The 19,648-nt window shown below is 32.8% G+C and overlaps 3 protein-coding genes across 3 annotated transcripts; 1 reads left to right on the forward strand and 2 right to left on the reverse strand.

The window, feature by feature from the left end:
- Positions 1-357: 357 nt before the first annotated feature.
- Positions 358-1,275, forward strand: LOC115883078. The gene has a single exon (XM_030901362.1). The coding sequence runs from the start codon at positions 358-360 to the stop codon at positions 1,273-1,275; it is 918 nt and encodes a 305-aa protein (XP_030757222.1).
- Positions 1,276-2,009: 734 nt separating this feature from the next.
- Positions 2,010-4,793, reverse strand: LOC115883085. Its single transcript, XM_030901369.1, has 3 exons — positions 3,709-4,793; positions 3,144-3,502; positions 2,010-2,035 (listed from the first exon to the last, which is right to left on the reverse strand). Exons 1-3 carry the CDS (start codon positions 4,791-4,793, stop codon positions 2,010-2,012), a joined length of 1,470 nt encoding a protein of 489 aa, XP_030757229.1.
- LOC115883501 lies at positions 3,227-7,469 on the reverse strand. Its single transcript, XM_030901874.1, has 7 exons — positions 7,316-7,469; positions 7,192-7,254; positions 7,052-7,135; positions 6,934-6,999; positions 6,618-6,677; positions 6,208-6,564; positions 3,227-6,150 (listed from the first exon to the last, which is right to left on the reverse strand). The coding sequence occupies exons 1-7, from the start codon at positions 7,389-7,391 to the stop codon at positions 5,585-5,587; spliced, it is 1,272 nt and encodes a 423-aa protein (XP_030757734.1). The 5' UTR covers positions 7,392-7,469; the 3' UTR covers positions 3,227-5,584.
- Positions 7,470-19,648: the final 12,179 nt, after the last annotated feature.

Raw genomic sequence — 19,648 nt, forward strand, 5'->3', positions numbered from 1 at the left:
TATCATATCTGGATCGTATTACATTAATAATCCATCTCATACACTGTACGAGTTTAGTCCAAGCGTAGATCCTGGCTATAGTATAATTATCGAACCCAGGAATCTAATCTATCTCCCAGTAAATAGAAATTTTATTGATAACATTACATTGGATATATTAGATCAGGAATCAAGACCCGTCAACTTTAGAGGTGAAGACATTGTTATACGTTTGGAGCTTAAAAAGAATGGGTTTAACTTTTAAACCTTACTATTTAAATACCAGCTCACAGAGCAATCAATCAGTTAGTACTTGTACACCACAGCAGACGCTCACGTCCAAGAGCATACTTCAGCTTCACCATATTATCAGTAAATATGGACTCCGTATCAGAAAAACTACAAATATTCCAACCGGTCAACGTAGATGAATCCATTGCTCGAGAAGAATGGCATACGTATCACCCGTTCACCAAATCATTTAAGAACAGCGATGAGATAGAAATTGTTATTAATCAGCAGGATGTGTTTATGGATATTAGCCAGGCTGAATTATACATTGAGGCCAAATTTTTGGAAGAAGTATCGACAGTTGTGAAAACAGGAAAATGTTCCCTGACAAATAACGTTGGAGCATTTCTATTTGAATCGATAACGTATGAATTGAATGGAAAAGTAATCGATAAAGTACGAGATCCAGGGCTTATAAGTACCGTTAAAAGTCTTTTGTGTCTCAATCAAAATGAAAGTACTGCCCTTGATGTGGCGGGATGGAATTGGCCGAACGGTACTGTGAAATCATATGAACCACAAACGGATAATTTCAGTCTCCTAATACCATTGAATTTCCTATTGAACGTCTTCTCCGATTATACTAGCGCTATTATGGGAACGCAGAAATTAAAGCTTGTACGTGCCAAAAAAGATGATAATTGTTATGTTAATTCAGAGGGAAACAAGAAAGCAGACATCACCATTTTGAATATCGAGTTAAGAGTAAAACATATCTACCCGAACGATTCTGTGAAATTAAAATTGTTTGAAGCAATTTCCAAGGACAAACCGGTATTTATTGGATTTAGGAAATGGGAAATTCATGAACTACCTGCTCTACGACAAGCGAGAAAAGATGTATGGACAGTGAAGGCAGCATCTGAACGAGCGAGATATGTTGTTGTATTCTTCCAAGAAGATCGAAAAGATAACTATAAAGCTGATGGCACATATTTCGATAATTTGAAAATTACAGATGTCAAGCTTTATCTAAATTCCGAGGCCTACCATATGAATCCCTAGATTTAAATTTCAAAACCAGACAGTTTACTAAAGCCTATTCCATGTATACGGATTTTCAAAAATCGTATTTGGGAAAGATCAATAGCGAACCTTTGCTAGATTTTACCGCTTTTGCCAGTCGAGCCCTATTTGTAATTGATTGTTCAAAACAAAACGAGGCTCTGAAAAGTAATGTGATAGATGTAAAGCTAGAATTTGAGAGTTCGGAAAATTTCCCCGAAAACACCCGAGCATTTTGTATCATCATATACGATCGAGTCATGGAATATTTACCTTTATCAGGACATGTTAGAACGCTAATTTAATCAGTTGCTGCAAGACATTGATACGATGAAGTTCGTTGTTATAGACGTACAAGGATTTCCCATCCCCGAATTTGAGGTTAAGGAATTATCCATATACGATGGAAAAGAAATGAAAACCTATACGTTTAAACCGAAGATTTGTTACAACCATCTGCCGATACACCATAAGAAGACGATAAATTATATATTTCACAATGTTCATGGAATCCCTTATAATTCAGGGTATTTACCCTATAAGGCGATGTATAACATAATACAGGAGGAATTGGAAGGTGTCGATATGGTTTTCGTTAAAGGATCTATTAAAAAGGAATTTCTGCTGCGCACATACAACGAAATGAATCTTGATCCACCCTGTATAGTGAACTTGGAATTTACTTCTGGACCTGTACCGAAATTAGAACAATCATACAGTAATATTTGTAATTATCATAGACTAGAAATATGTTCTTGTACTGTAAATAATGCTCATGTATTATATGATTATATTATAAACCTTTTAACACAATAAATTTAAATCTATTAATATCTAGTATTTTTTTTACTTATTAGCTCATTTTATTGTAAACCATTGTCTTGTTCACATCGCTCTCATCATCAAATCGTTATGGATAAATCAAGTGTATTAGAACCAATAATTAATGTAGCATTAAACATTTCCGAGAACCTGGCAGAAAAGCAAATTATTTTCCAAAGTACAAACAAGAAGAAGAAGAAGATTCAAATGTCTTATGAAGGTTTTTCAACGTTTCTGGACTTTGTTGATGAAAACGTTAATAGTGGTTGGTGTGATAAATCTATGAAATTGATGGGCATTTAAACATAACTTATGCTTTTGAAGAAGAAGTGAAAGTGCTGATAATTCAAGATAGGAAATGGAAAACTTATATTGATTGGGAGGATGATTGTATATTGTTATTTAAATACTGTTTACCTATTTTTTATAATTTACTAGATGAGAGAAATGTGGAAAATAAATACACAGTGAAATGAAAAAAAATGTTTTATTTAGAATACTCTAAATATTTTTTTTTATAAAATCAGTCTTGTACAATATAAAAAAGTTTGAAAAATGTTTTTCAGTACTGTTAAATACATGTGTAAAATAAATATATAATTGAAAAGCTTAAATCAAACAGTAGACATAGTATAAAACGTCTAATTTTTGTATACAATATAAATATGTTAAATATAGTAAGATAAAATATATTGAATATAATACTCTAAATAGAATACACTAAAAATACAAAAATAAAATTGACCCATCCTCTTAAACATGAAAGTAACTAAATCTTAATAAATAAATAAATAAAAAAATAAATAAAAAATCGAAGGAAATAGAAGTAAAAAATAGCTGCCATTGGTTTCAACCTATAGATTTTCCGATATTTCATCCGTATATTTTCCTAGATCTTTGTGGCCCCATGCGAGCGTGTACTCGGAATTGGGAATAAGAAATCTCTTAATCGTCCGCGTAGGATAAGACTATCTTATTTTTTAGCTCTACATACATATTGTGTAAATGTGAACGGAAAGTATTCATCGAGCGATAGATTTTCGTACCTGCTACATCGACCGTGTTTTTATAATCATCCAAACTAATATCTTGTTTGGTGATGTAGTCAGGCACGCCTTTGGCCTTTTTCGTTAACTCACCATCCACATTTACACAATATGCTTTAGCCCCAGTTCCATAAAACTCCCACAAAATTTTTCCTGCATATTCATCCTTCATACGGCCCAACACAGACGAATTTACAGGAATATTATGTGGGTTGTTTTGCCAGTAATTTGACGTATCGAATCTATCTAAATTTTCGCGCATGTCATCATAAAAATTATCGGTTTGAATTTGTAATATTAGAGAATCGGTGTCAGTGTAGAGTAGTGAAGCTTTATTACCGTACTTTGGTTTAATATAGCTATACAAAAAATCATACATAATAGTTTTGGAAATTTCCAAAATTGAAAAGCCTACGTAAATAGGTTTATTATATACGATTTTCTGTTTAGCCATATGTATTGCGACTAAATTCTCGCTAAAAATCGTCAAGTCTTTAAAATGCGGTTTGGAAATGTACGCTTCTGCCCTAGCTTTCTACCAATATTTTCCCAGTGGGTAACTAACTTAATATTTACCCGTTTCTCCACGTTCTCCATTGTTTTTCCAAATACGGCGTTATTCATAAGTTTGAAAAAATCTTTTTCAAACTTATTTTCAGCGTTATTACGCTTTGCTGTATTTAGATCAATGTAGGTTTTCAACCAGGGAGATTGATTAAATGATAAAATGCGATGAATTTTGGCAAGTTTCAGACCATGGTTCAACGCTTGTTGTAAATTTTGATAATGAATTACATATCTAACTTTAGAATTAAAATTGGGGATTAATTTTGAAACTTTAGATCCCTCTGGTTGAACGGACTCTGGGCAAAAGGGTAATTCGTTGTGTAAATCATGTAAATGCTCCGGATACTCTAAATCGACTTCAAAAACATAACCTATATTAGAATTTTTATCGATATTCATAAAATTTAAGTTTGAAATTTCTTCTTCTGTTAGCCACGTAAAGTTACCTGTTGGTAGATATTGCGACATGGCTGCACCATATAAATTGGTAGCATCCAAGTACATAATGTAGGAAGTAGGTTTGGAAGCGTCGTATATAGACATAAATTTGTTATTCGCGATAGCTTTTCTAACACTACATTGACTGACACCGCCGCGAATCCCGTGTTTAAAGAAATGTATCATGTCTAGATCTGTCAATAATTTCAGCTCGATAGATGTAGTTTTTAAAGCCGCGTCAAAGGACAGAGATGGTGCGGTGAAGTATTGACAAGGATCTAGACCGTATGTTTGTAGACACACCTCTCTAAAATTCTCAAAAACATCAGTTAATAATAGTACGTCGGATTTTAAATATATATCTGAATATTCGCCTAAAGTTTGACATTTAAATAAATTCCATACGTTCAATGCACGCTCGTAATCTCCTTGTTTGATGGCTTCTTTTCTAAGCTCGTTATAGAAACCATCAATGGGTGGAAGCTTGGTATCGTCTAATTTGGAAAAAGAATCTACGTACGAATATGGGAAAACACCCTTCATACGAATAACCTTAAATTCTTCTTCGTTAGGGAAATACTTTCTAACCTCGCGACACTGCTGTGATGTTAAATTTTGACTTAGTTTATCCAGGCTGGAGGCCATAAATCGAAAACTATCCAAAAATCTTAATTTTAAAAATAACTTTTGTTGTCGCTTTTCCTAGTTATTGTCGTCATCCCCCACCATAATATATTTTGTAAAAGAAATATATCTTTCTTTGTTTTGGGGAATGACGTCCAATCGTTCTTCCTCCACAGCCAATTCTTTTATAAAAAGATGACTGTCAAAATTTGACATGTTGTGGAAGAACACAGGAATGAAATTAGGTACTTTAAAATTTAGATTACAAACAGAGTGAGCCGCACCTCGATAATTTCCTGTCAGATGACAGTGGTCCCTTACTCTGTCATCTTCCACATTAAAAGGAGATTCACAAATATGACAGTGTGTCATCTGATAAAACTCGGCTTCTTGTACACTACTGAGAGGAGACATGGATACAATATTTTTCATAAATCGATTGTAGATTGATTTACAATCAGTCTCTAACCAATCTATGAAAACTTTATGTGCATCAGGTCCTCTAAAAGTCTTGAAAATCGACTTAGAATTATCAAAATCGCATTTAATGTAATAGGCAAAAGAATAAGGAACGTGTTGGTGTGTTTTCACCGTATAGGAAATTTCAGGATCCAGCTCGTTTTGCTCTGTTTGTATATGTTCCAAAATAGTTTCAAAATCAGCGTATACAACAAAAGGTACTTTTAATTTTCGTTCGAAATTCGTAAATTTAAGGATATTCTCGGGAATGTTTTCACCATATTTATTTTTCTTTAAATTAACCGAAGGAGTTTCAACTACAACATGACCACAATCGTATTTTTGATGATTTTCTAATTTAATATCTGAAGGAAAATAAACCAAGCAACCATCACACAAGTATTTAGCAACTTTTTAGCAGAAAGCTGTTGTGAGATTAGGCGAGACATATTTCTTATTAAACAATAATGATTATTGCCAGAATCATCACTGATTAATAACAAATTCACATGTCTATCTGCCTTATGAGATCTAGTAAAATACAAAGGACCAACAACTTCAATAATATTCCTATCATGTTTATAACCCTTCTCGAGTCCATAAACATTAATAGAAATATTATTGAGTTGTTCGAATTTTGAAATTTGTTTTAAGGATATCGGAAAATCTATACCTGTCACATCCAATTCCTGCTCAAATGAGTGGTAATTCAGGACTCTGTTAGCGTTCTGAGTCCAATGAACTGGGTGAAAGGCGGCTAAAACCGACCATACAAAACATTTCTGGTCAGTGTTTTGTATGTTCAACACAGCCCTTTTCGCTTCTATTTCCTTCGGTAATGGTATATAAGATGAGGCTTTTAGTGGGTTGATTTTATTTACCCTTACATCTACGTGAAGGAGTTGCTGAAGAGTCCAACCTAATGTATACGAAAAAATAATTAGTATGGTGAAATCAGAAAAAATTATATACTTACCACTATCTTTTTCATTGAACTCCTGGAATCTCCGCTTAATGATAGTGGTGAACTGATCAAACAACTCCTCCAAATCGGTGCCCTGACTTGCTCCCCTGAACCTAGAGCCAAAGGACTTGGTCTCCTCTACCTCCTTTGTCTGCAGGAGGAAACGACCGAAAAGCTCCATACCGACTTTCACATTGCCAAATCTTTCGATTTGGCACCTTACCAACGCAATAATTTTTTCGCGGAGATTAGCTAAAAAATCATTAACGCTGATAGGATCTTTTTTCGATAAAAGTCGGTATGTAGCAATTCGGTTTTTGTAAGAGGTATTAACTAAGTAAACACCTTCCTCCTGCATTACCAAGTGTTCTAAAAAATACATTTTAATTTAAAAGGTGTATAAAAAAATAATAATAACTTACCGTTATTGAAACCAAGTCTAGCTCTCTTTGGCACCGAAGACTCTGGCTCTACCTGATTGACTAAAAGAAAAAAAAATATTTAATATAAAATAGATGCTTTCTGTTAAAAAATAATAGAAATATATGTTAAATAGTTAATTAGTTTTAAATAATTGAAAAAAGTTAAAAAATAATAGTTGAATATGTTAAAAATAATTAAATAGTTAGTTAGTTTAAAAATAATGGAAAAAGTTAAAAAATAATAGAAAAATATGTTAAAAAAATAATTAAATAGTTAATTAATTTAAAAGTAATGAAAAAACAAATAATTACTTACTGTTAGTGGCAGAGCTCGTCCTTTTTAGGGAGGTCTTCTCTAAATTTTTTGGTTCAGGCTGATTGACTAAAATAGAAAAACCATTTAATATAAAATAAAAAATAAAATAAAAACTCACCATTAGGGGCTCCTTTACAAATCTTCATATGCCTGCCTAAACTATCACTTCTGCTAAAGGATTTCAAACATTTTTGGCACATATCTAAAATAAAAAAGCATTTTTTAAAGCCAGAACATAAAATAAAAATATTTACTTACGTTTACTAAGGCTAGCACCCTCGTCCACGCTGGTTTGGGGCGTGGCAGTTTGGATTTCATTGGCTAAAAAAATAGAAAAAACATTTAATATTGCACAATATAAAAAATAAAATAAAAAACTCACCATTACAAGTCTTCGCATGTCTTGTCAAATTCCTTTTATAGGAAAACAATTCCCCACAAGTGCTGCACAGAAACATTTTTTTTTTATTTTTCACAGTGAAACGACTAATTTCGACGAGAGGCAAGTAGAGACTGACGTGAATTGCGAGTTGTTTGCTGGTACAATGCTAGGCCGGAAACGGAAACGGAAACCGCAATCTAGAAAAACAAACGCGTGATATCATAGTCGTCATACCGGAAGCTGCAAAGTCCGATTAAAAATAATACCGACCGCAAACTCCGATAAGGAATAAATGTTGCACAATGTATTTTTCACCAAGTTTGATTTATTTTATTTTACTTAAATATTCATCACAATGATTCATCTTCTAGAAAAACAAAAGCATGACATCATGAGAGGAAGCCGTAAAGATTGAAGTATTAGATCATTTTACTGTAAACCATTGTCTTGTTCACATCGCTCTCATCATATCGTTATGGATAAATCAAGTTTGATTTATTTTTACCGTTTAAATAAATATTATTATTATTTATGAATACCCAAAAGGCATTATTAATTAAAACTCAATCGTCAAACGTTAAAATTATCATCTGTGTTAAAACATGGAAAGATTTTTTTTTTGGAATATATACCGGGTGTGAAAAAACAATCTATGATGTAAAGCGTTTGTTTTTCATTAACACCTTGTATATAATAGGTATGACGTAAGACAGGTTTGACGTTTGACGTTTGATAGATGACGTAAGACAGGTTTGACGTTTGACATTTGACAGATGACGTAAGACAGGCTTGACATTTGACGTTTGACGTTTGACAGATGACGTTTGACAGGTGCCCCTCCTCCTCGCGCTTGCGCTGTACCCCCTCCTCCTCACGCCTGCGCTGTACCCCTCCTCCTCGCGATTTGACGTTTGACGTTTGACATATGACGTTTGACGTTTGACAGATGACGTAAGACAAGTTTGACGTTTGACATATGACGTTTGACGTTTGACAGATGACAAGTTTGACGTTTGACGTTTGACATATGACGTTTGACATTTGACAGCTCCCCTCCTCCTCGCGCCTGCGCTGTACCCCCACTCCTCGCGCATGCGCTGTACCCCCACTCCTTGCGCATGCGCCGTGCGCTCTGCTCCACTGCTCCACTGATGGTGAAACCCCCTTCTACCTCTACTAAGCAACTTCCTGCATTTATTGTTACATCAATATAATTATTCAATATGATTATCATTTACCTGTGTGCTGCTATTCTACAGATACTCCAGTTTTTGGTATCATATACAAGATAGTTTAGAAACTTTATTTGTGGCTAATACAACTCTCTGGCCATAATCTCTGGCGAACTGTCTCTGGGCACCGAATATTAACTGTAAATTATGGTCTGGGTCACCACCAAGTCACCACTTCCGTTTGGTTAGGTTATTTTACATTGTCAACGTTGCCAACGTTTGAGTTTTCCTCCACTTAATGTTAAAAAAACACGAAATACGTAATAACACAGTCCAAAATGCAAAATATTTATCATTTCTATTTGAACATAATTTGACACACAAAATTATAACCTATAATTTGGCAAGAGTTTGACAACTCTCAAAAATCTTAAGTCGAGTTCATACGCATCGGCGTCCGTTCATAATAATAACTAATATTGAAATATGATCTGTCATTTTTGCAGTAAACCAATAAAACTGGTTAAAAACAACAAGAGATGACGCATGACGGATTCATATATAATAAACCCATCTATAGTTAACTTAAAAAATATTAGAAACTTTTTTTAGTTAAATAAATGGATTGGTATGGACGTCATCTGCTTTTTTTCTGTCATCGTCTGTAGCTATGTCACCTCGTCTGTGTCACCTTTTTTCTGTCATCGTCTGTAGCTTGTCATCAATCGTGCTGAAGCCTGTTCTGAATCTTAATTGTTCCTGTGATATGGTCGGTGGTTTACAGACAATTATGGATAAGCGATAATGGATTTTACCTATCGATAAGTTATTGCAATTTAACTATTTGTATATCTTAGTTATTGATATGTCGATAATAATTATTATTGATAACTATCGATAGTTTGTACTACCGATTTTCTTTGACATTTAACTATTCTATGTATCTTCCATATTATATTTTCAATATATCGAAAAAATTTATCCTATAACTAAAATATTAAAGAAAACTGAAAATATACATTTTATACAATAATTTTGTAATGTTTAACTAATATTCCGGTTTTTAAAAAGATAAATAAAAATATACACCCAAAATAAATTACGATATATCGATAGTTATCAATAACAGATGCTTGTGAAAATGCTGTTAATACATCGATAGGTAACAATATATCGACAGGTATCGATAATTTTAAAGTTACTTTTTGTTATTATTTGGGGGATTGGAACATTTGGTGTTACAACAAAAAAAAATAAAACACTAATTCACCACAATACGCTAAAAAACTTTACTTTTGCACTGGACGCGCGTTTCGCTAATCATGTTATAATTATCAGCAGATGTTTAAAACTAAACTAATATCAACCAAGTAAGCGTTTATACTTTGCGTTGGCACTGACTTGATTTTGGGCAATGCATACCATTTAGGTACTGAGTGATTCGATATATCGATAATTATCGATATATCGGGAAAAATGCCATCCCTCGGTAAATAGATTTATATTTTTATGTATAATGTTTAATGTCCCCCTTACCCTTATTTACATAGATTAATATTATATTTGCGCTGTTCCAATGTTATGCTTCATGATCTTAGGCACTGCCTAATAACAATATGCATATGAGTATATATTTTATACTTACTTTCAATATTTCTCTGCAATCTATAATGAGCCAAATTAGATTTCCTTTTCTTTTAGAATGATTTTCCCCGTTCTTGATATTCCACTAAAGGCATGTCCTTCGTAGCAAAGAAATAGAACTTGCGGCTGCCTTATAATTTCAAACAGGACAGCGCAAAAAGACAATGAAATGGAAGGCACAAACTTAAAAAGGATCCACTTAGATATATAATTCCTTTTCTTTATCTTTTTCGCGAAATCTCCAAGACAAGGGAGAGCTAATCTAGAGAAATTTGCATAATTCAAGGAAAAGCAACTTTATTCAAGTTTCGTCTTCTTATGCTCTTAATTAAAGGCTGATAAAACGGATTTTCTTATATGTTAACAAAAGAATATTTGCCTTTGGGGAGCTTTAATGCAAAATTGGAAGCCCTATAAATTTTCTCAAGCAACTGCAACGTAAAACTATATTAGACTTTTTGAAAGTTCTACAGCATTATAAGTTTCTATAAGATTATTATAAAACGTTTTAAAAATGATTCTAGATAATTCTACTTTTCTATCTAAATATGATTAATAATTCTCAATTATAAAATTACACACGATAAGCCTAAATTGATAAGCCAGATATATTAATATTTACTTTAAATTCACTGAACCAAATAGATTTCGGCTAATTATAAATCATTTAACTGTAATTCGTATTAACGGGGATATATTTTATAGTACGCCGTATTATAATTAAACAAATATGTAAATTACATTACTATTTCTAATAGAATAAATACTTTTATAATTTATGTGCATATTAGCATGATTTTAGATTTTTTAAGTAAATCGCATATTAGATTACTTTTAATGAAATCTTTCCTTGCTTCAAATATTATGCATAGTGATATACTGTCAAGTGTTTTCAATACCAATGAGTTATAAATAAGTACAATGGCCAAAGACATTATAAAGATAGACCGAACATCTCATTCATAAATACTCGTTGAAAGTGTATCAAACATTCCAATGTATCAAACAAGGACAGAAGAGACAGAGAAGTCTAAAATTTCCGACCCCGGCAACTAGGCGCATTTGGATTGTTCTAATGGCAAGTGGCGTATCGTTTTTTGGAAGGAATTTAATTAGTAAAGTAAAAGTAAAGTAATTAGTAAAATTTTTACTCCATATTAATATACTACATTAACACTTTTTCGTCAGATGAGTTTTGTTAAAGGTCTAATATAATAATATAATTAATATCCCATATATACATATGTTGAAACGTTAGTAGGTAGTTTTCGAAAATCGCTCCAACGTCGATTTTCAATTTGAACTTTCAGTAACTCTAGGAAGAGGTATTTGTACGATGGTAAAAATTGTCTAAACAAGGCCGAAGGGGCAGATATAATAAAGCAGTAAAATGTAAAAAAGGTCGGGTAAACACCTTTGTTTATTTGTTGAGCAAAATTCCTTTAGAATATCGTATATAATGACCAAAATGTGACGCAATTTTAAGAAAAAAAATGTCACTTTCTGGCTTATAATAAAGTTTCAAATGCAACGTATATATTCAAATTTGTTATGATCTACAACAGTTAGGTAGTAATTGAGACGAATTATAATTCAATTACCGGTTACTACGTTCTTGTTTTAGATATCAAATAGATCAAAATTCAACAAATATAATTAGAAATTATTTTAATTGTAAGGGGCTCCCTTGTGGGACGCCTATGTACAGGGTGGGTCAAATTCGACGCTTTTAAATGGAAACACCCTTTTCTATAGGAGATAGACGAAAACTAATATCGGTGTCTGGAGCTCAATTTTTGTCAAAAACATGATGGTGAAAACCACATATCGATATCTGTTACCGTTTCGAAGTTACGGGGTGTTTTTCAAAAATTTGCATTTTTAACAAATCGCTGTAACTTTTTTGCTATGGAAAATTTTGTATTTCTATGAAAACATTTCCAAAGCCTCTTTTTACGTAGAATTTAATGGTTTAGGTATAATTTTTTTAAAATTAATAATTTAAGAGCTATCAACAGAAAAATTGATTTTTTATTTGGGACACCCTCTATATTTTTCATTAACTGAAAAGAATTTAAAATTACCTTTCCAGAAATATAGCACACTTGATATTTTGTTATAATCCCCTTCGAAATACAGAATTATTAAAAGTCCGCTACTTTTAAATAGTAGGCTTTGGACCCCTTATTGATGATATGCCCTTAATGGAATTCGAAAATATATTTTTCCAGCAAGACGACGCACCGCCTCTGAACGCTGAAGTTGTCAGCAAATTTTTGCAGCCAATTTCAAGAATAATTTAAAAGCTAACCAAAATCCCAGCCGTTGGCCGTCGAGGCCGCCTAACTTAGTGCTCATGGATCTAATCCTATGGATATATTTGCGGAAGAATAAAGGTTCCTTATTCTTCCGTATAATCGAGACAAGAATTAGAAATACTTAATAGTTATGAGAGGGTCTCTTTCACCCCTACTGAGTTAATGAGTTCCGCGAGAAATTTTCAAAAACTGCCCCGTCTGTCCATAACAGAAGACGGCCGATATGTCAAACACCTGTAGCAAAATCTCATGTCTTGGTTTGCTATTTATTTGTATTGTTATTAGATATAGTTTAAATGTGTTGATGTTGGTTAAATATATTTTAAATTGTTATAAAGATCTCTCATAACAAATATTATTTTCGTTTTAATTGATGCTCACAGCTAAACTTTTTTTGCATTACAGCCGGTGCCGTTCAAAGCCTACTTATTTAAAGCGGGCGAATTTTTATATATATATCTCGAAGAGAAATCGAGCAAAATATCAAGTGTGTTATATTTTTGGAAAGGTAATTTTAAATTATTTTCAATAAATTGAAAATATACAGGGTGTCCCATATAAAAAATCAAATTTTCTGTTGATAATTCTTAAATTATTAATTTTAAAAAAATTATACTTAAACCATTAAATTCTACGTAAAAAGGTGCTTTGGAAATGTTTTAATAAAAATACAAAATTTTCCATAGCAAAAAAGTTACAGCGATTTGTTAAAAATGCATATTTTTGAAAAACACCCCGTAACTCCTAAACGGTAACAGATATCGATATGCGGTTTTCACCATCATGTTTTTGACAAAAATTGAGCTCTAGACACCGATATTAGTTTTTGTCTATCTCCTATAGGAAAGGGTGTTTCCATTTAAAAGCGTCGAATTTGACCCACTCTGTACAATTACGGCGGAAATTTGTACCTACCTGTGAAAAGACAAATTCGGGTAATTTGAGCTTATTTTTCCACACAATTGACACTGTCGTACCATATTGAAAATTCGCAGATTCAAAAGTACGTTAAACAAAAAAACTACTGAAAAACACTGAAAAGTTCACTTCGGACTTGATTCCGACTTCAAACATACCGTCTATAACGGACCAAGGGCCGTCGCGAGGGGTGGTGGGACGGACGGCTCATTTTCATTCTGGAAGACTAGCAGCGACGTTGCCAATAGTTCTAGACGTTTCAGCACATTAAACAGTAAACATGTCCTTTAATAGTAACGCATATATCCTCTGGTTAATAACATATTATTACGCATGCTTCTTTAAAAATAAACTATTAATTTAATTAAGAAATTGAGATTTATTGATATCCGGTGAAGGTTTTAAAGTCACCTTTTCTGCAAATCAAACTTACAAAAAGAACACAATTACAATCAAACTTACCAAAAAACTTACAAACTAAACAAGTCGATAGGCGCAAATTTGAGATGTGGCAATGTCGCCTTCTCTATCTCAGTTGGTTTTTACAGTACGTAGTCAACCTCCGATTGTTTGATCGGCTTAAAATGCACAATGTGATATCTGTTCTTCCTAAATCTATGACAATGGCTTATTTAACTTTTTCGGAATGTTAAAAAATAATATATATATATTATCTGACAAACGAATTAAAGATTAACTCTAAACTATTTTTTTACTAATATTTTCGACATTTTTCATGAAACGGACCTTATAGTAGTAATTATTTTATTGTCATTTATTTTATTTTCACTGCTACTCATAAATTCTACGTTAAAAAACAGCCGTCGTTCCCTCGGGAAGCTCTAAACGCATAGACTTTCATTAGGAAACTTGGGCCTATTTTGGGCGACATTACTATAAGCGCCCGACCGAAATAAAATCTATCGCCAGGGACATCCGCCACCGCAATTTATTGCCGCATTTGGCAACGATGTGTAACACTTTCTTTTAAAGTAAGATAAACTGTCTAACACTAAACTGTGGTTAAACAGTAGTCAAGGGGGCGTCAATAATTCCAGATCAGTTGACAAACAACTTCTGTAGATAAAAAAAGAGCAGCCAGCGTGGAAGTCTGAGTTTAACCAAGCACACATTTGAGCACGCATATGCTGAGTCGACAAAAATACGCATGTTTATTGTAGTATGTTAACGTCTCATTTGCAACCTCTCAACGCATGCAGATCTGTTTTGTGTCGTTTTTTTCTCCAAATCAAAAGCCCCCCCAGACTTCAGCGCGAATGTGTTAAGCATGAATGATTATGTAAGCGGACTCAAGTTACTAACTGCATGCGTATGCTCTTAGGTCATACCCATATGATATTCTTCTGAAAGGAAATATATATACAGGGTGAGTTTTCTACGATGTTCTCTATGAGTATCTCGGAAACTACTGGAGACAGAGAATCGGTTAAATGGGAAAGAATTGCAGTTTTATGGGGTCAAAAATATGCGCTTTTCAGATTTTTGAAAAAGTTTATGGCTTACTAGATATTTCGCAAAAAACAAATTTCGGCTATTTAAAAAATTGTCCCTAATTCCATTATAATCCATTTTAGGCAAAAAGTTTTCAGATATAAGTTGTAGATAATCACATCCTTAATGAGATTGTGCCCTCCGTTTTTTTAAAGCCAGTCATTTTTGACATATGACACAAACATTTTTTTTAAATGAAAACCATAGTTGGCCAAGACTTCATAAAAAGCGCCATTTTTTAAGCTTTTCAACGATATAAGCTTTATGTTTTTTTCGAAAAATGAGTGAGTTATACTCAATTCCTATCATTTTAAAACAATTTCACTGCCATGGAAAACAAGTTCAATCGTCGTTTCTCTCAGAAATGTGAAACTGTCACATCCAAACTTTGTAAATTAAAATAAACAAAAATTGTAAATATGAATTTTTCAAATGAAGAAAAGCATGTAGGGTTGTTGGTTCAACTTTTCTTGGCCATACATTTTTGAGGATACTTTGACGGTTTTCAACACATATTAGAAAAGGTAAATTTAAATACTCGCGCATCAAACATGGTTCAAACATGACTTTCACTATGACACCCCCTCCCCTCCCCCATAGTGAAAGAAATATCAAAAATTATTTATATCATAATTTGCAAACTCAGGGATAGGAAGAGGTGGACCAATTGCATGGGCCTATATAGAATACCATAAGAATACCATACCTAAGTTAAATTGGTCAAGAAAGATAAGAATTGGCTATAACTCAAAATCGAATAGCATAAGCTCATTAGGGATGTTATGATCTACAACTTTTATCTGAAAACTTTTTGTCTAAAATAGATTATAATGGAATTAAAGACAATTTTTAAAATAGCCGAAATTTGTTTATTTTTTCGAAATATCTAGTAAGCCATGAACCTTTTCAAAAATCTGAAAGACGCATATTTATGACCCCACAAAACTACAATTCTTTCCCCATTTAACCGACTCTCTATCTCCAGTAGTTTCCGAGATACCCATACAGAACATCGTAGGAAACTCACCCTGTATATGTAGATGCTTAAATCTATCGCTCAAAATCTATCGCTGCTAAAAGATGGTAGATGACACAATTATACAGAAGCTAAAATCCAATCAATTTTTCCAGCACAATTTCAACAAATTCGAGCACATTAGAAAGTCTCGGATTTACAACACAGGACAAATTTTCAGTATTTTTTATGGGTTCTATTTCCTTTCCAAATATTTCACTATTTGTTCCAAAGCATCTTCTTGTTTGAAGATTCTAAAAGTGCATTTAAGACGGTCCTACACGATGTGGCGAACACCTTCAAACATTGGACGCACGGCATTCGCCACATCGTGTGGGAGCGCAGAAATCCATGTGTCGAACGTTCGAAGCAAGTTCGGGCTCTTGTCGGTAAATTTTACGCGAGTCAAAGGACCTTCCAACGTTCGAGGCAATGTTCGATGCGCTCTTGTTTGTTGACACGAAAGTCTTCACGTGGCTGATATTTTACTAGGGATCAGTGCGGCCTCGCTTTTAATACTATAACGTGGTCTCTTCATTCTAAACATTTTTCGTGATTTGTTCTTTGCCAGAAATATGTAAGTACATAGATAGGTACATTGAAATATTAATTATTGGTTTTCTTTGTGTTAATAAATATCTGACAGAATTTTTGGTTATTACATTAATTTAGTGAAAACACTTAAATTCCCTTTTATTCGTTCGCTTTTTTATTCATCAAAATTTTCTTCTTGTATTAGATATGTGAATAAGTTTTTACTTTTTACTAAAATTACTTTTAAAATTTTCCGTTTTTAGTTAAAATGTAGTGGAATAATGAAATGATCATGGAATGTCAAATAAGGAGATCAGAAAAAAATTTTCGTTTATTATAAAATCGTTAATATCATTGTAATTTAAAAGCCTATGTATATTATCTAAAAAATCGAAACACAAATAACATTGCTTTTTTGAACGATATAGCATGTTCTTATATCTTCGATTTTTTTTTCAGTAAAGTGATTTAAAATTATAATTATTCTATATTATAATGGTTTCGTTTAAAGAAAATCGTTACCATGGCAAATACTCAAACTTTATAAGTATATTATATATATATATATATATATATATATATATATATATATATATATATATATATATATATATATATATATATATATATAGAGATATTATAAGATTAATAATTATTCGTCACTATTAATAACAAAGATTTGATTGCTCAAGCCAAGAGTACATACGACACTGAGTTAATTTCACAAATGTAGCGCCAGGTTTGCGTCCAACGTTGGAACCAACGTTCGAAGCATCGTGTAGGAGACACATTCGCCAATTGTAATATTGTCGAAAACTGTGTCAAATGTTGGTTCGAACGTTCGTTCCAACGTTGGACGCATCGTGTAGGACCGTTTAGACTTGAGCACGCACGACGAACGTACGCAAACGGCATTCGTTTACGCTCTCGGTTAGGTTTAAATTAAAAACTTATTTTTCGACGAATGAAGTGATCCACTTGTTCGCGAACATACAAAAAAAATATTTAAAAACTTTAAAGACACCTTTAAAAATTCTTAGAAATAAATATTTTTCAAATACCGAGAAGTTTGTATTCGCTATAAATAGCAAATTCTTATTAATAATTGAAATAGCAGTTTTCCAAGTAAACATCATTAATTCAAACCAGATAATTCCTCTCTTATCCTATTAAAGCTTAATAGAATTTTAAGTTTTCCTGTAGATAGTTTCAGGAGTTGTTAGTTTTTATAGTTTAATTTTCTTCGTATTCCTGTTCTTCGTGTTCCGTGGTAGATTTCCTGTACTTATATTTAATTTTAACTTTAAATAAATGAAATTTTAAAAAATATCTAATTTAATTCGTATTACTTTTAATTTACATCTGTTCCTAAGTATTCTAAAGTCCTCCTCGGTTGTAAAGTAATGTACTATTTTATTAGAAATATTTTTATTTTAGAAATATTACTTTTTTTTTATTCTTTTACAACAGGTAAGCTCATCAATATATGCTCAGAAAGTCAGGCGGCATTTGGGGAACTTATGAGGTATCGTCGAGACTCATCTGGGAATGCCTCGGTGAACTGGGAGCTCCGGCACGAAGGAACAGAATTAAATAATTCAGGGTGCCGGGCCACAGCGACATCAAAGCCCAGGAAAAGCCGATAAACTAGCTAGGCAAGGATGAAGCGAATACTCAAATGACCCGTAGTGCACTAAAACACTGGATCAGGGAAAAGCAGAATATCCAGTGGAGAAACCGACAAGCGCACGGACATAGCGAGGCCTTTATCCAATGACCTAGCTCTAAAACCATTAAGGAACTGCCAATGCTTAGCAGAAATAAAGTGCGGATCACAAGAACATATGGCTGTCAAGTGTTACCTGAACAAAATCAACCTGTATCAAGGAAGTCTTTGCTGCAGACTCTGCGATAAAGATACTGAAACAACAACGACCCCATAATATGTTACTGCGAGGCTCTTGATAGCAAGCGACACTTTTTATTTGGATAAGCAAGGCGAGAACCGGAAGAACTATGCTCCCATTCTATCAAATACCTATATAAGTTGGTGCAGGGTAGAGAGATAGAAGAATGGGTGCAGAAATAGAAAAGGAACAAACGCAATAGGCCTCACAGGTCACAGTGTTTCCAGCAGAGAACGGCCCTTTAATATTGAAAAAAAAATATGCCATGTAGTTTTCCACTAGCAATTTTAGATTATAATTATTGTTTTTATGCATAATATGCAGTATCATAAAAATAAATTTTAGGTATTAAGAAAAATACTCATAAAACGCTGAAATTATATTCTGTGCGAAAAAGAAAAATGACAGTGAAAACGAAAGAAAATATTTGATAGCCTCTAAAGGCGTTTTTAAAAATTCCCAGAGTTATTTTCTAAATGGGAGGAGGTTCGTATTCGGTATAAATAGCATTTTCGAATATGGCGGACGAACGAACGAAGCAGGAGAAAAGTTATTAAAATGTAAACGTCGCTGTTTCGGCTTGTGAAAAAATATTTAATAAACTGCTTAAATATTTATAAAGGATATTTTGTTGGCATTCGGCGACGAAGAGTCTATTCCCATCAGTGTTTTAATTTAGGTGACGAAGTTTTTTTATTGTTTTTCCTTGCGTTTTCGGCTCTCCAGAATTTAAGACCTGGAAGGCAATTAAGATCCACTAGCGAGATAACTTTTAAGATGAAAAGATAAGAAAATGGAATAATAATGATAGAATTCTTGATGGTTTTTTTAAGGTTTTAACTTATTAATTTTAACAACATGCAGTAATTTCAATTCCAAAGAGTTAAATTATACTTTAAAGTTCTAAAACTAACAAATTATATGCACTGAATTCTTTAATCTATATGATTATTTGAAAACAAGTCTTTACAAGAGAAAAACTTTTTTATTATTGACATTTTAAGACAAATGCATTCTTTATAAAAAATTTTGCTTGTTCTGGAATGGTTTAATCCCGTTTATACTTTTCAAATTTTCATACTGAAATTGTAGAGAGCCCTGTAGAAGTTAAAATATTTTTTCTGAAATACATCCTGATACATACTTTAGGTTTGCTCTTAAACAAAATTTCAAAAAAGTATTTTATTCTAGGAGCTACAGATGCCCGGCGCACTTTTGCCGGACCCTGTATAACATTAACGTTCAACAAAGGAACAACATAAACACACTTATTAAAATTGTTAACTTTCAGAAACACAAATATAATAGTTTAT

The sequence above is a fragment of the Sitophilus oryzae genome, unplaced genomic scaffold (assembly GCF_002938485.1).
Source record: "Sitophilus oryzae breed Bouriz unplaced genomic scaffold, Soryzae_2.0 scaffold_111_pilon_pilon, whole genome shotgun sequence".
NCBI classification, from domain to species: domain Eukaryota; kingdom Metazoa; phylum Arthropoda; class Insecta; order Coleoptera; family Curculionidae; genus Sitophilus; species Sitophilus oryzae.

Bases quoted from the DNA above. Each gene is read 5' to 3' on its own strand.
- LOC115883078 (XM_030901362.1), top strand. From the start codon at position 358: ATGGACTCCGTATCAGAAAAACTACAAATATTCCAACCGGTCAACGTA.
- LOC115883085 (XM_030901369.1), bottom strand. From the start codon at position 4,793: ATGGCCTCCAGCCTGGATAAACTAAGTCAAAATTTAACATCACAGCAG. The intron at 3,503-3,708 runs GTTAGTTACCCA...TTTTTTGTATAG, and splicing joins GAGAAACGGGTAAATATTAA to CTATATTAAACCAAAGTACG. The intron at 2,036-3,143 runs GTACGAAAATCT...CATTATTTACAG, and splicing joins AAACACGGTCGATGTAGCAG to TACAAGAACATATTTCTAGT.
- LOC115883501 (XM_030901874.1), bottom strand. From the start codon at position 7,391: ATGTTTCTGTGCAGCACTTGTGGGGAATTGTTTTCCTATAAAAGGAAT. The intron at 7,255-7,315 runs GTGAGTTTTTTA...CTATTTTTTTAG, and splicing joins ACATGCGAAGACTTGTAATG to CCAATGAAATCCAAACTGCC. The intron at 6,565-6,617 runs GTAAGTTATTAT...TGTATTTTTTAG, and splicing joins TAGACTTGGTTTCAATAACG to AACACTTGGTAATGCAGGAG.